Source organism: Anser brachyrhynchus (assembly GCF_964034855.1).
Source record: "Anser brachyrhynchus genome assembly, chromosome: 7".
Taxonomy (NCBI): domain Eukaryota; kingdom Metazoa; phylum Chordata; class Aves; order Anseriformes; family Anatidae; genus Anser; species Anser brachyrhynchus.
Genome location: NC_137701.1, coordinates 5,497,433 through 5,512,355, shown reverse-complemented (window position 1 = coordinate 5,512,355; position 14,923 = coordinate 5,497,433). Strand labels below are relative to the sequence as shown.

Genomic DNA, 14,923 nt, shown 5'->3' with positions numbered 1-14,923 from the left:
AGGAGACATTTCTTCTCAGAAAGAGCAGCCGGGCGTTGGGACGGGTTGCCCAGGGAGGTGGTGGAGTCACCATCCCTGGGGGAGTTCAAGGAGAGGTTGGACGTGGTGCTCAGGGACATGGTTTAGTGGGTGACATTGGTGGTAGGGTGATGGTTGGACCAGATGATCCTGGAGGTCTTTTGCAACCGTAATGATTCTCTGATGTAAAATGGGTTGTTGCAGTGAAGCAGCCCCATTTTGTGACATGGGTTTGATTCTCACACTGTACCTTAGTGCAAGGCAGCCCAGCCACGTCAGGTAAAGCTGTACATCTTTTTGGTGAATAGGAGGCTTCGGCTGACGAGAACTTTATTATTCAGCTCTTCAGAACCCACACGGCCGCTTTTCAGACCGCACCACCTTCGTTTCGCCCTGTGCAGAAACGCCGGAGCCCCGCATCCTCCAGCTGCACCAGGCACCTTCCGCGGGGCCGGGGCTCTCCTTCGCGGGTCCCCGCGACCCTTAGGGCCGGGGAGGGAGCCGGGGACACCCGGGAGGGTGCCGGGGACACCGGGGGGGGCGGCCCCGTCCCAGCCCGCCCGTGTGAGGCGGAGCCGCGCCGCCTCCGCCCGCCGCCGGCTGCAGGCGGGGCCCCGCCGCCGCCCCGCGCCCGGAGGGAGCAGCCCCGGTGCCGCCGGTACGTGTCGGGGGGAGAGGGGACGGGGGGACCGCGGGGTGGGCGCCCCGCGAGAGGAGGAGGGAGGCAGGGGGGGTGCTCGGGGGGTGGGAGCCCCCGGCACATCTCTACGTGGGGCAATTAAATTAAAAAGCCCCCCCGCCTTTCTTCCCTGCCGGTCGCCCCTTCCCCTGTGCCCCCCGGGCAGTCCCTCCCGTGCTCCTGCCTTTCGGGTCCTGTGCTGGCGGCTGAGCCTGGTGGCACGAGCTGCAGGGTAAAGGTGAGCCCGTCAGGGTGAGATACCTGCGGGAAGGAAGGGGCTCACCGGTTCGCGCTGCCAGGAGCCACTGACAACAGCAGGAGGGGCTCCCTCGCTCCCCAGGATCTTGGCGTCCCCGGTCGTTGTCTGCAGCAGGCTGTCCTTGCCTGGCACCTGGGGAGGGCAGGAGCAGGCTTCGTAGGTCCTCAGTCGTAGCCCAAGCTGAGCAGCTTGGTGTTTGGGCACATTCCTCAGCGTAGCCTTGACAGTAGCTGCTGTGAGCGCTGGAACCCACCAGTGGCATCCTGGGGCAGGTGGTTGCGATTCTCTGGTCCTTGCTGAGAAAGGTGTTGAGACAGTATCCGTATCTTTCCAGGTCGCTCAGGGCAAGGAAACTGCTGCAGGTCTGGGGTAAACACTCTATATCCATTTGCTATGTCTTTGAGCACCGTTTGGGATTTGGGTCTGGGTTCTTAGGGAGTTTCAGGTCTCCTCCATGACCATTAGCTCTTCCTCCCTCTGAAGCAAGGCTTTCCTCTGTAATTTCTGTGGTTGGGTTCCTTCAGTTTTGGCTACACTTCCTGCAGGTGGAGCTTCTGAGCAGCTCAGCATCTTCGAGTCCTTCATCCCTTTCTTTTACAGCCTCACTCTGAAGATTTGCTTGATAAGGAAACTCCATTTGGTCTGGTCGTATTCATTGAGAAAGCAAGTTTTGATAAATATCAGGCACCGCGTGCTTGTTCTTGTGTAGGGGATGGTGAGTCAATGACTCTCCCTTGCCCGTGGTCTGTCAGAGAGGCTGTACCAGCACTGATAAGCGCCTGCTTGCTTGTATCCTGGGGGGCAAAACCACCAGGCGTTGAAAAGCCAAGCAGAGTGAGTGCATTGGACGTGTTTTCTCCACGTTCTGACAGAAGCAGTAGTACCTACGGTTGCATGGGCAGCAGCTAAGCTAAACGAGAGCAGATCGTGTAAGGAGTTTTCAGCATCCTCTTCACCTCTTCTCTTCAGGCTGCTCTCCAAGCTGAATGCAGTCCTGGCAGACAAACCGCTGTGCTGAAGGCAGGAGGGAGGATTTCAGGACAGGCTGACTGGGGCACACTTCTACTTTCATGAAATGACAGAGCTACCAAGCACGTGGCGATCTTAGCTTCTAACAAGACTGTTTCCTGGATGGAAACAAACTGTCTGACTGCTGAGGACTGGACCTAATGGCACGACTGTTTTCTGAGGTATTGCTGTTTTGATGTAAAGGTTCCTTGTTTCACCTTTGCTTGCTGCACCAACCATCTTCTTATTGAAAAGCCTTTTTAACCGAGCTAGTGGTCATGCCTAACCCTGGAAGGAAAGACTGAAAGAAAAGTGCTACCCAGTCCTGTGCTGCTGCCCCAGTCAGCTACAAGCTGGCTTAGAAGCCCGCAGAATTTAATCGGTTCTAGCCAGGGAGGGAGGCTTTAAAATTCCAGCATGTGCTGTGAGATAGCCAGGAGACTTTCACTGACGCTCTAATCCTGCCGGCACAGCGATTGTTTGCATCTCCTGCATCCAGCCCCTCCAATCTGCAGCTCTTATCTCTTGTCAGCAGCAAGCAACACCAGGGAGAGGGAACGGCCCTGTGAGGGATGAGGGAGAGGGAACAGCCCTGTGAGGGATGAGGCTCTGTGCTTGCTTGTCATTGCCTGGGTTGTTTTGGTGTATTTGGGTATTTCAGTGATTGCCTGAGGTAGCTGAGTCTTGGGAATCATCTTAAAATAGCATTTTAACTTTCTTCTCCTGTGATTAGAAAGAGACTTCCTCATAAACGCGTGTCCATGCATCTGCTCTGTAGGATTTGCAGAAAGCTGGATGTTAAGGAGAGGCAGAAACGTAAACCTGCTGGGCTGGAGCGTTTTGGGAGCCCCTGCCTGGGGCTGCTCTGCACGGGGGAGCCTCTGAATCGTACGGCGCTGGCGGGGGTGCTGCGCACTAAGCGCATGATTTCGTCCCTCCGCCATTTGGGTGCCGTAGCTGTTGGGAATACCCGTCGTGTGCCCTCGTGCCTGACACCGCACCTTGCTAGGGAGAGGGAAGGCAGCCTTAGGGTGTGCTGGGTTTCTGCTCCTCTCTGCTATTGCAGGGAGGACGTAAATATTTAATGTGGTAAGGTGCAGCCCAGAGGTCTGGGTGCCCCAGGTGCTGCTCTTTTACCTCTGCTTGTTAATACGTTAGGTCACCTGTCATCCAGCGTGGGTGGGTCTGAATTTCCTTGTGGTGTGCTTGTCTGGCATGTTTCCCACATAAGTCTGAGAGAAGTTTGTAATCTCAGTGGAAATATAGGGAAATGTTGTTCCCTTTGTGTTTAATTTTTCAGATGTTTTTTAGAAGAAAAAAATATATGCTATTTTTCAAAGGCTGAGAAATTCTGTTAAGGCTAGCTGCACATCTAGCTAGCATGCATAACCACTGGTTGGGTATTTCTGCAATGTATATTTTGTGGGTAGTTTTGGAGGCCCCGTTGCTAGTTTTTGCTATCGACAGTAGGGAGAACTTGTGCTGAACCGTTAATAACATTTCTATCCCTATTCTGCAACATCAATATTATAAAAAATTTCAAACTCCTCCTCTCTCCAACAGCCCAGAAAACTGTGCTGCTGCTTTTTCATAGTCCAAGAAAGCAAGAGGCTTCAGTTTAGCTGGCTTTATTACAACAGAGTAATACAATTCCCCTGGTAATGACAGCACTGTGATTGTCTGACCGTTCTCCCTTTGTGCTTGGATGATAAATGTTCCAGGTCTCGGCATCTCTCTCGGAGATGGAGAAAATCAGAGAGGACTTTTAAGATTAGACACAAGATGGGGCACTCCAGATGCTTGACATAATACCCTTCCTACAGCCCAGCCGAAACCGTCCCTACCTGGACTTGCTGTGGTAGGGGGAAGAGGGCTGACATCCTGCGAGTGGGACAGGAGCCCCTTACCCAAGCAGTGGCCCCACTGCATGCCCAGGGCTAGGTACTGGACGTACATTGCTGCAGCCTCTCACTCGGTGTAATTTCTGAAGTGCTGCATCATCCTTTTGCATTTGACAAAGTCAAACACTGGGGGTGAGCAGGCAAGCAGAGTTCTGCATGGAGAGCACTTAGAGATTCGTCTAGCTTTGCGACAATACACAACGTTGACACCTTCCTAAGTGCTAAGTTTTATCAATTCCCTTTGCAGAGTCCCAGCCGTGAAGCTGTCTGTGCTGTACTGGGGACAAGGGGGATGATTTGTTAAAAGCAGATGCATTACTGGTAAGTAGCACACTGAGCTTCCCTCATGGGCATCGAGGAAGAAGCTAAATGCCTCTGCGTTACAGGGATTCACGTTGGAACCTACAAGTTTGGGAAGTGAGGAGCCTGGTTCCGTTAGGGCAGAAATTACCCACTGTGTCCAACTGGGCAAGGCTACGCTGAGCTATCTTGAAAAGTATGACTTATTTTTAATCAGCTGACAGCTAAAATTGAGAGCGTTAGAGAAAGCGATTCATTGCAGTGTAGTACTGGTCTTCACAGAGATTCTTCAAAGGTCTTACTGATGGAAACCATTGACATAGTAGCAGGAACCTATTTGCCTGTGATAGCTACAGATGCTGCATGTCAGGAAAGCTTTCTTTTAGGCCTCTCTTTGTCATATGTAAACATATTCCAGAGAGAGAAACGAAATTCTTGTTTTTGGATAGTTCACATTTATCCTTTTGTAATTTTGTATTGATGATTTTAATGCTAAAACATCTTTATTTATCTAAATAAAACTGCAGTTATGCTATTAATGTCTCCCATCCTGTTCCCCCCTCTTTCTGTATTTTGTACGGCATGAAACAGCAGGAAACTGCAGGCATCTTTTTAATACTGTTTTATTTTCTTCAGCAGTGATTAGAAATGGACTTAGCTTGGCAGGAAACACTTAAGAAGGCTGGCAAAGAGACTGCTTGGCCCTCTCATGCAAGGTGAGTTCAGCATGGTGCAGCTCCCTCAATATTTTCTGTCTTTGTATTGCCACCGTGCATGGATGCATAGTTAAGTAATAGGTGAAACAACACCTGAACTTGAAATTCCAGGGATACGTTTTCAGGACCCTTTTAGAAACAACGCAGAGTGTGTATAGAATTGAAGTTAAATGAGGTATTTAAAAGCTTATCGACTACATGTCCACCCAAATTGAGCACAAGAACTTGTTGATTTAGCTTGTCTGAAAAATATATTTCACTTACTGTAAAATTGGTCTTTAAAAAGAGAATATCTGTTAAGACTTGTAATGCTGCTGCTTTAACTCCTGGTTAAGAGTGGAACAGAACAGATGGCAGCACACCAAATTCTGCCTGAGCTGAGCACAAAAGCGTGTCCAGCAAGCAGCTACGCCCACAGAGGTTTTGGCCTGAGCCTTGAACCATCTATGCAGTGGTTCCTGAAATGCACCTGACAACAGGTTACAGCTTGGATGCTGACACAGATTCTTATCTGACAGTGTTGCCTTGAGCAGTTGCTGAATAAAGCATTGTGCCAGGAGTAAAATGAACTCTTGGCACCCCTCCCTTCCTCCCCCCGCCCAAAAAAAAAAAGTGAGTTTTGAGCAAAAAGCTAGGCATGTTAAACTCCAGGTCATAACTTAGCACTCTGGAGATGAGTTAGGTAGGGAGGATTTAAACAGTGCTTTATCCCATATGCGCAAGCAACACTTGTCAGAAAAAAAGGAAAACAGAAGATTGAGGGCAACTTCATGTACGATCATTTATGTGCCAACAATTATTAACTCAAATAGAGCAGGCAAACTATAAAACATACTACACCGACTTGGTAAGGACTGCACTCTATAAATAATGAAACGAGCAACAGTCTAGAATTGAAACTAGGGTCAATAACTTTGCATTAAGCCTAACTACTAATCAATTTGAAGCAATTTAGTTGTCTTGCATATCTTGCTATCCAGCAGTTTTCCAGCCCACCCCTTTCTCTGCACAGGACAGTCACACCAACATTTGAGTGAGCACAAATGAAAAGGCAGAGGTAAGAAGGTGGGAACAGAGGTAAATCCTCGAGAGGAAGATGCTAGCCTTTCTTTTTGCCTGTTTTAGGAGATGTTTGTCCTCCTTCTATTCTCATTACCTCCATCTTTCTGCTAGATGCTAACTCATCTGTTGTCCCTTAAAAAGGGGAAAGGAAATCTCCAAGTTGTAGAAGCAAAACATCTTAACACGATAAAACATGAACTAAAACCGGTGAACTAAAACCCCTCTGAAAAGTGCCCAAAAATGGTAACATAGAAAAGAATTTGGCTCCAACCTTAGATTAAAAAATCCAAATTCAGATGGTCGTTAGATAAAATGTTGAGATGAAACTGACAAAAATACATTGGTATATCAACTGTGGCATAGAACATCTGAACACTATTCAAAATATGGCAGGAGAAGCTGAGGTTTGTATCTATAATATTTATAGTTCTGGCTAAGACTAAGGAGGTCATGAGATCTAACCTGAAACTTCTGACTGTCACCGGTAGTGTAATGAGAAGGGCAGGCTGTGTACCACACACGAAGCTTGTGAATTACCTTGACTGGATAAAGATTGCAGCTTTCAGGTATTAGCAGTGCTGTTGGTGATTCTGTACCATAGTAGATCATTTGAGATATGTATTTGTCCAGAAAGGCAAGGAAAAGGCAAGGAAATTATTTTATTAATGTTTTATTAATGATAAATATTGAAATTAGATGTGTGCAAGAAAAAACTATTAAAATGTTTTGAATTATTCAGAAGTCTGAATTGCATTCAGACATCTCCTTGGCCTCTGGTCTGTAAGCATGGTAAGTTTCATTAATACATGTAGTTGAAAAACATAGGTATGAGCCTCACGTTTGTTTGTTGTTTTTTTTTTTAATAAATCTCCCGAGGGATATATATGGTTTCTTGTGCAGTTAAGAGAATCCTTCTTTGTGTTCATTTAATAGCAAGTTCTTAAAATAAAAATCTCCCCAATAGTTTAGCTCTCTTCTGTGTTGGGTGAAACTACCAAAGCTAGTGGCAGGGTCTGGCATATGCTGCATCATGTCATTATGGACAACAGAAACTTACAGAATTTTATTAGAGTGATTTACAAACATTTTTCTAAAATGCTGAGATGTTCTGATACTGAGCAGATGATACAAAAATGTTTGTACCTACCTTGTGGCTTCAGGAGCCCTTCAGGTCTGAGTTTCTGCCAGGAATGCCACCCACTGCTTCCGAGTGCTGGGCTCCAGTTTCACATCCTCTTTCCTGAAGAGGTAGGGATGTGTTCAAGAACTAGCAGGAGGAGGAGGGAAGCTTGTCACCAGGAACCTGACTCTCATGAGTCAGCTGCTGGGCTGGGGAAGCCCTGTCCTACCTGTGAGGACTGCCTGCCTGCAAATGGATTTCCTCTGCAAATATGTGCCTGTGATCAGCTTACCGGCTTGGAGCCTCTATTTCCCCCAGTAAATTAAATAAACAAGGCTTCGCATCTTTGCCATAATTATGTTTTCAAAGGCTATTTACAAAAAATGTTTAACTTTGGCTGACCTTAGTACAACGTCATCGTGTGAAGCTGTAGGGAACAGTTGGTTTCTGTGCAGCACAGTCTTTATTTTGGCTGGCAGTCTCTTAACTCTGGGAAGCGGGTACGCTCATGCCAAGCACAGTCAGGCGTAGCATGAATTCTGCTTTGCCTGCATACGGAAAGTAGCCTGAGCACCAGCTCTGCAGGCTAGTAAACAGAAAACATGAAGCAGAACTGGGGAGGAAACAGTTCTGAGTCTTGATGAGTTTGACAACAGGACCCTCTCATGTGTTGAGAAAGGAGAAAAAAGCAGAAACTTCTATTAGCAAGTTCTTGTGAACCACATCTGGAGGTCAGGTGCTTTGTAGAGCACTTGTTCTTGAAGCTGAGCATGTCTCCCTGCATTTTAAGTAACCTGAGTCTCGTTAGGTGTTGTTGCGTGATGCTTTTGTCAGTGTGGGGGGGGTTTGTTTGTTTTCACTTTTTTGAACAGCAGCAGTCTCTGGAGTTAAATGGTATTTGTTTACTGATTGAGGAAAATAGCACTGTGTAATCTGTTTGGAAGAAACTTCTTTTTCCCTAGATCTTTGCATTTATATTGCATACAGACCATTATATATGGTTTACTAGTTCATACCACATACTGGGAATTGCACTAAAGGGCATCTTGAATTCAAGTCAGACTTTGCCTAATAATTGTAGTAGATGGATGTTACTGATAAACAAAACGTTTTATGCGTGCCGTGCGCAGTTGGTTCTACAAGCTTCTGTAGCAAATCCAGTTTTCCTTTGAGCTCACTGAGAATGGTAAGCTGTATATTTCATTTACATGAAACACTGTTTTGACAGATTTCTCCAGAAGTAAAGAAGCACTAAAGGAGATATTCTGTTCCTCCGAAACAACTGCAGCTGCTGGCGAGAAGCAGCAACACTGTGCAACAAACGAGGAAACCATTTCCAGGTTACCAAAACATGCCGTTGAACTGAATTTTGCAGCTGCATTTTCAAATGTACCATGGGATGCATCAAATCCAAGGATGCCTTTCCGGGTTCAAACGCCATCCTGGTTGAAGGGAGCAGGGAAGGTAACGAAGGATGCACTGGGGAGAAATCATCACTGATAGCAGTGATGGTGGACGAGAAAGGTCCATCGAGCACCATAGTGCTGGACTATGCACACCGTCTCTCCCATGAGATTCTTGATCAGGCGGTGAAACAGTGGGCAGTGACAGAAAGCAAATACAGCGACATTCCCTTTATCGAGAGCGATGTGCCCTGAGCCTTCGTTCACAGTGCGTGTCCTGTCTGCTGAGCAGTTTTATTCGGTACTAGTGCAAATAAAGTAAAATCAGCTGTGACTTGAGCATACTGCCACTAGCTGAATGCATTTGCAAGGAGAGGCTGGAAAAAATGCCTTTTAATCTATATTGCTAAGAAACTACTTGGATTACACGAAAATCTCTTAATCAAGTGTTATTTGTTATCAGCCGTAAGTTGAGTGTAGTCTGTCTTCATGTTGAGTGTGATCTGAAGTAAGTCTTAAAAAAAGAGGAGGAAAATAATGCAGCTGCCTTGCAGCTGAACAAGTACTGCCACAGAGGCCCCCAAAGATGCTTAAGAACAAAGCCCGGATTATTTTTATGTACTGCATAAAAAAAGTATGGCCTGTTTGTAGGTGAAAGTAAGGACCGTATGCTTGGCAAATTTGTTTGTGTTCTGCTAAAGTGAAACCAGGTTCTTCTATGTAGCAAAGATAACTGCTGTTGTAAATTTTACTTTTGATTCTTTGACCAAACTAAGCCTGTAAACCACAAAATAATGAAGGTGATAAGAAGCATTTTATAAAACCAAATAGTATTCAGGGAACCATATGGATTATGATACTTCTCAACTTCCATTCTGAATAGAACCAGTGAGAAACGTTACAATATTGATAAACAGTGCATTATAATTAAGTTAACAGATGCTCTGGCTTCTGTACATGCATGAAGTCTATTCTCTAGAATCCCACAGCAAGACAGTTTAACATCTCATCACTGTGTTCAAACCAAAGCTGTTTACTTTTTTTTGTTACAACGCTGGGGTTTTGTTTTGCTTTGTTTGTATTGTTTATTGTGTTTTGTTTTGTTTTGTTGTGGGTTTTTGGTGTAGCAATGTTTTAGGAGCATTTATTTCATGGGACTATGGTGGCATTACACTGAAATTTCACTCTAATGTAACGCCCTGGGCACAGTATGCATTCCTTCAGCTCCTGCAGACTCATCACGTACCCACTGATAAAACCATTTGATGATGCAAATACAAACTACAGGAACCTCAAGCCTGAGCAGAGCACTGAGCTAGTGAATAAGCCTTAGGCCCAATGCTAAAGGGCTACTACATTCTTTAGCGATTTTATTGAGCTCGAGTTCTCACGCTGCACCCTGCCTCTCCAGGACTTGAAGCCTGACCTACTGCACTCATAACTGGGATTTGATGTACTGAGGAGGAGGTAAATTAGTCATTTAAACCTCCAGTGTTGCTGACATTTTATACAAAGCACATGCCTTGTAAGAAGCTTGCTTTTTTTTTTTTAGCACCTGTTTGCACCTTTTTCTGTTACAGCCAATTTAACAGACATAGATTTTTCCTAGATCAAAGTGCTTTCCATTTTATGTTGTCATTTTATAAGAAAAAAAAAATGCTTTCCATACTGGCAAAAACTGTTACTATTTTTAAAAGGTACACATAGTTCTAGTAACTGGTACAAAGTATGATTTTCAGGCAATGGTAAGCAAGCAGAAAGAGGTCTGTTTCAATGGTTATTTTTAGCTTATTCTCACATGTGACCTGAGAGGGGACGCGGCTATTTTCCAAACTTTGTGACACAAACTTCATTACTTGAAGTTCATTTAGTGGGGAAGTGGTTGTATCAGGAGTAAGTGGCAAAAAATACTTCCTTGTAACACAGCACAAGACTGCCATGAATTCACACTGACCAGACTAGACCCTGCTCATGAAACTGTTCTCAGGCTTTTGCTGAAAAAGGGAAAGAATCCGCTTATGTTGTAATGTCATCTTCTTTGAAGTTGTATGTAAAGTGGCCGAAGGCAGTATGGCTCATTTAAATTCTACTGCTAACAGTGGTGTTCCTTTAAGCTCTAAAGCATGTAGAACGCTGAATCATAACTTATGTTTGCCATATCTAAAAAAGCTCCAAGCTAGATGCAAGAGTGAATTAAAAAGCAAAAACAAAACACTGATTTGATCAGTATATGTTAATTTGATACCGCTTAAACAGAGTATTAATGTTTCTTATATAGCTAAAAGAAAGCTTTATTACAAAAAAGCTAACCTTTTTGCAACATTAGTGTTAACTCAAGAGCTAATGCTGCTGAAGACAGTAATTAAATGAAAAATAAACGGCCCCAACTCCCTAGACGTTGTTTGTCAGCTAGGTGGATATAGATGAGCATCAGAAAAATTTACTCACCTAAATGCACTTGCAAGATTTAGGTACGATCTGCCTTGGCCCGTGCACACGTACCCCAGTGGCTGCCACGGGGAGCTGGGTGCTGCAGGGCTCACTGCTGCAGCATCTGGAGCCTTTTCTTTGGGGGTAGCCATAGCACACAGCACTTTTCTGCAGCTCCTCCACTGCAAGGCTGCTGCTGCAGGGCCCAACAGCAGGCAGAAACGGAAGGTAAAGTAGCCTACAGGAAAGTTGTAGCATCCATACTGATAAATCCTCAACGTGTCCCCAAAGGAGAAGTCACCTGGGTGTCATGAAGCATGTGTGACCGTGAGCTCCCAGCTGGTGTGCGGGCCGTGCGGCAGCTGTGCAGCTTACCCAGGCAGCCACTGGAAGGATGGCATGGTGCTGGTTGTGTCTGCATCAGTCGCTCACCCGCAGCCACAAAGCTCGTCTTCCCTCACGCGTGCTTGAAGACTACAGCAGCTCCAGTACGGCCTGAAGTGCTAGTCCTGCTGGCTTGTGCCTGACGCTGCAGGGAGAGCTCACAGCACGTGGAGAACAAAGCAGCTTACAGGAAACAGGGGGGGCAGCTTCTCACCAGGAAAATAAATCTTCTACATGAAACTGTCCTTGGTAAATAATGCCATTAGCCCTAGTAAAAATAAATAATTAAATCTGTTCGATGCTACAGCTGGGAGAGACTGAAGGAGATTTCTTCCCAGAATTCTGTGGTATATTTAAAAGATGCAATAGTGACACACAGTAATAATAAAAATAAAGGTTTCTTTACCCAAATAAAATTCCATCTGTCTACTTATCATTAGATTATTCTCTGGTCTTGTAAAGCCACTTTCTGTGCTAAGTTGCCACCGATTCTTCGATTTGATTTTGTGTAATAAAGGCATTCCAGTATGGGACTGGCATACTTGGAAAAAAAACACGTACTTCTATTTAGGAGTTAAAATACATTTGCTTTCTGCTTTCTCCATGGAACAAAAGCATAGTCTGAGTGGGTACTATGTGACTGACTTGATATCCTAATAATGGTTTAAAACACGTTAACTGCAGCACAACTTTATAAAATTGACATTTCTGTAATACGGCACATCGGTACTCCCAAATAAAACACACTACAATATATTTTTACAATATTTTTTGTGGAAAATATTTTCTTGTGGACCAAATAAAATTAAAATGACCATTCTGCTTGTAAGACTTTTATTTGATAAAAATGCACAGATTGGATAAGGTCTTGTTACCATGAGCTTGGGATAATTCCCCTTCACAAAAATTTTGGAAGCAAATGAACATGCAAGTTGATGTTTATTCATTCAGAAGTATGCTTTTGCTAAAGTGTTTTAGGTCCTTTCCAAGCACAGAAGGCATGATCGCTACAACCCTGGGGATTGCTCTGTTTTCTGTTATTTATAGTAGCTGACAATTGCTGGTTTTGTACAAGAATATTGGAATGAACCAATTTTGTTTAAATAAATTAAAAATAGCCATTGTTTAAGAATGTAAAATATTAAAAAATAAAAAGAAGGGGGAGGTTTACATTCCTTACAGCACCAATGAGGTAGAAATTCAAGTCATATTTTCAGAAGTTATCCTAAAGGTTTTAACAAAGCCTCTCAACTACTTTTGAAAATAAATTCAGGGACTATCTCATAGCAAATACGTACAGGGTAACATTAAATGGCAGCTGAAATTTTACCAATTTTATCTTAAAGAATCTAGTGACAATGCCAAGTGCCATTTCCTTTCTTGATTTTGCTCACCTCAATCTAGAAGTTCACCTTGATGCTTGAATTTCCTGAACTTCGTTTCCAGGCAGCAGCTTCTGGGCAGGAAGGAGCCCGAAGCCAGCGCAGACCATTACTGTTGGAATCAAAACCTGTCCAATGTCGAGAACTCCACCGTGGCTCTGCCTTTTTTAATTCCCCACTGCTGATAACTGACTGTGTTGAACCGAAGTCTTGTTCCTTTAATGTCAGTGGTTCATCTTTCCTAGGTCTTCAGAGCCAGAATTGTGTATTTGTGACCTGTCTATAACTAGAAACAAGTTGCAACAGATACTGACTTGATTAGCCATAAAAAAGCGTGCAGTCTTAACACTGAACAAAGATTTGTAGCTGTGTTGCATACACAATAGAAAAATTATTTTTATCCAAAAAAGATTATAATTGTATCAAGGGGCTCTGGTTATGTCATATATAACCATACATATATGTCATACATATGTAAATGTTGTTAGCATCACAACCCAGCAACCTTTACTGAACATACAGTGAGGAGTTTTTTGCCAACTGTTTAGATGTTGATGCCCACAAATACACTTGCTAGGCTATGTTGTGTTAAAGAACTACAGGATCTATGTAGCAGCAGATACTTTGTTTTCCACCGCTCTGTATCATCAGTTCCTACTGCTTTTCACAAGTTTCCCACCCAGCAGACAGGGACACTTCCAGTTCAGGATGTTCATGGATATAAATGAAAGTGAACCCAGACTGGTTGATACAGCTCAGCTCCAGCCCCCTGCGGTATTAGGGCTGAGCTCAAATTTGCAGCAGCAGCAAATGTTCTCCTTGGCACTGAGACAAGTTCTGAGACAGTTACTGCTTTGCCTGTGAGACCAGGACAGGCTCTAGCAATGCTTGAAATCATAAAAAACTCATTATGCAGTTCAATCAATGGCATTAAAAAAAAAAGAAAAGGTTTGACAAGCAAACAGAAACGTGCTGTAGCCTCTGGCAATATTATGACGTTGGAAACAATGTCTGTATCACGTGGCAAGACTGAATACTGACCAAACGTTAAATCAATAGAACAATTTCTTGCTCTCAGGCTAATACTATGTCAGTCTGATCTTTTATTTAAAAGACCACTTAGCATCATGAATTTGGCATGTCTTACATTTCCCTTTGTAGTGTTGACCATTTTAAAGCTGTAAGTATATTTTAGTTTTGCTGTATAGAAAAGAACCTGAGGCACAATCCTGGTTAACAGCTCACTGACAGAGCCAAGAACACCAAGGTCTCCTGACTTCTTGCTTATTAGGTCATCCCTTCACCACGCTGTCTCCCTGCACGGTTCCTCCTAACAGCTGATGCAAAAAAAAAAAAAAAAAAAAAGTTAATCACTGTCTAACAGCAGTAAGAAGAGTAGTTTGCCTTGAAGTCATTTTTCCCCTTATTAATACGAGAGATAATTATGTTGTCATTACAGTAGCTTAAGAAAAGAGAATGTACCTGATCACAAAAAAAGCAGACTTACTAATCTCAGGCTAGCTAAAAGTCGTGTCAAGCTTTACCACACTGCGATTCATTTTTATATCACAAAATTAAGCACTTGTGTAAGGTGTCAATGGACTCGATCATTACAACTTGAGATCGTTGTTTCCCAGTGGCTTAAAACAATTGTCCACAAATTCATCGCTGACTTCTTCTAAAGCAGCTGGCTTCCATCTGGGGGATTGGTCTTTGTCAATCAGCACTGTCAGGTGGGGTATAAAAACAAAGAAATGGCTTGTAAGTGCTTGCTAATTAAGATGACTTCAGATTGCATTGATGTAGGCAACTACAGTGAATACACGGGGGGAAGAAAAATCAGTCTGCTCCAGAGAAGACAGGAGTTGTAACGTGTACTCTTTTACTCTCATCAAAACTCTCATCACCTGTGCAGAGACATATCTGGGGGCTGGCGGATGATAGGAAGAATGCTGGATCGCTCCGGAAGAAGCCAACACTGATAAAGTTTCTGGTCCTTTCCAAACCTTCAAAAGGTTTGTTCAGTACCCAAGCTTTTAATGATCAGCCCTGAAATTAGCGCTTTCTGTCAGACCTGCTACCCTTGGCTGTCTTCTGTTCTTTCATGTGGAACTGGCAACAGCATGCATGATGCTCCTTTTGGACAAGGGCTATTTATTACAGCTCTGTGCAAAATCTGACTCTGTAGAGAACAGCAAATGACTTAAAGCGGGTTTTAAATTCCTGGGGCTAATTTAAACACATCACAATCATTGAAAACT

The 14,923-nt window shown here is 44.0% G+C and overlaps 3 protein-coding genes across 11 annotated transcripts in view; 1 reads left to right on the top strand and 2 right to left on the bottom strand.

Annotated features, from left to right (window-relative positions):
• The window catches only part of MSTN (myostatin), a 29,148-nt gene extending 27,216 nt beyond the window's left edge, over window positions 1–1,932 (bottom strand). Inside the window, exon 1 of the mRNA XM_080598826.1 lies at window positions 981–1,932. Within this exon, the coding sequence (XP_080454952.1) occupies window positions 981–1,344 (364 nt within the window). The 5' untranslated portion in view covers window positions 1,345–1,932. The remainder of the gene's footprint in view (window positions 1–980) is intronic.
• The window catches only part of LOC308197803 (small membrane A-kinase anchor protein), a 74,517-nt gene extending 60,885 nt beyond the window's left edge, over window positions 1–13,632 (top strand). For 4 of the 8 annotated variants that reach the window (XR_013953275.1, XR_013953276.1, XR_013953277.1 and 1 more), the window contains 5 exons: window positions 327–676; window positions 1,926–2,146; window positions 4,113–4,186; window positions 4,802–4,881; window positions 8,292–8,449. Coding sequence is in view for 1 of the 8 variants with exons in the window: in XM_080598889.1 (XP_080455015.1) it covers window positions 8,458–8,721 (264 nt within the window). In the remaining 7 variants the exon portion in view is untranslated. Of the gene's footprint in view, window positions 1–326; window positions 677–1,925; window positions 2,147–4,112; window positions 4,187–4,801; window positions 4,882–8,291 lie in introns of those variants that run through there. The other 4 variants (XR_013953274.1, XM_080598889.1, XR_013953272.1 and 1 more) reach the window with 4 other exon arrangements.
• Window positions 12,098–14,923, bottom strand: part of HIBCH (3-hydroxyisobutyryl-CoA hydrolase) — a 44,828-nt gene continuing 42,002 nt past the window's right edge. For both annotated transcript variants that reach the window (XM_080598846.1, XM_080598847.1), the window contains one exon: window positions 12,098–14,388. In XM_080598846.1, coding sequence (XP_080454972.1) covers window positions 14,273–14,388 — 116 coding nt within the window. In that variant the 3' untranslated portion in view covers window positions 12,098–14,272. The remainder of the gene's footprint in view (window positions 14,389–14,923) is intronic.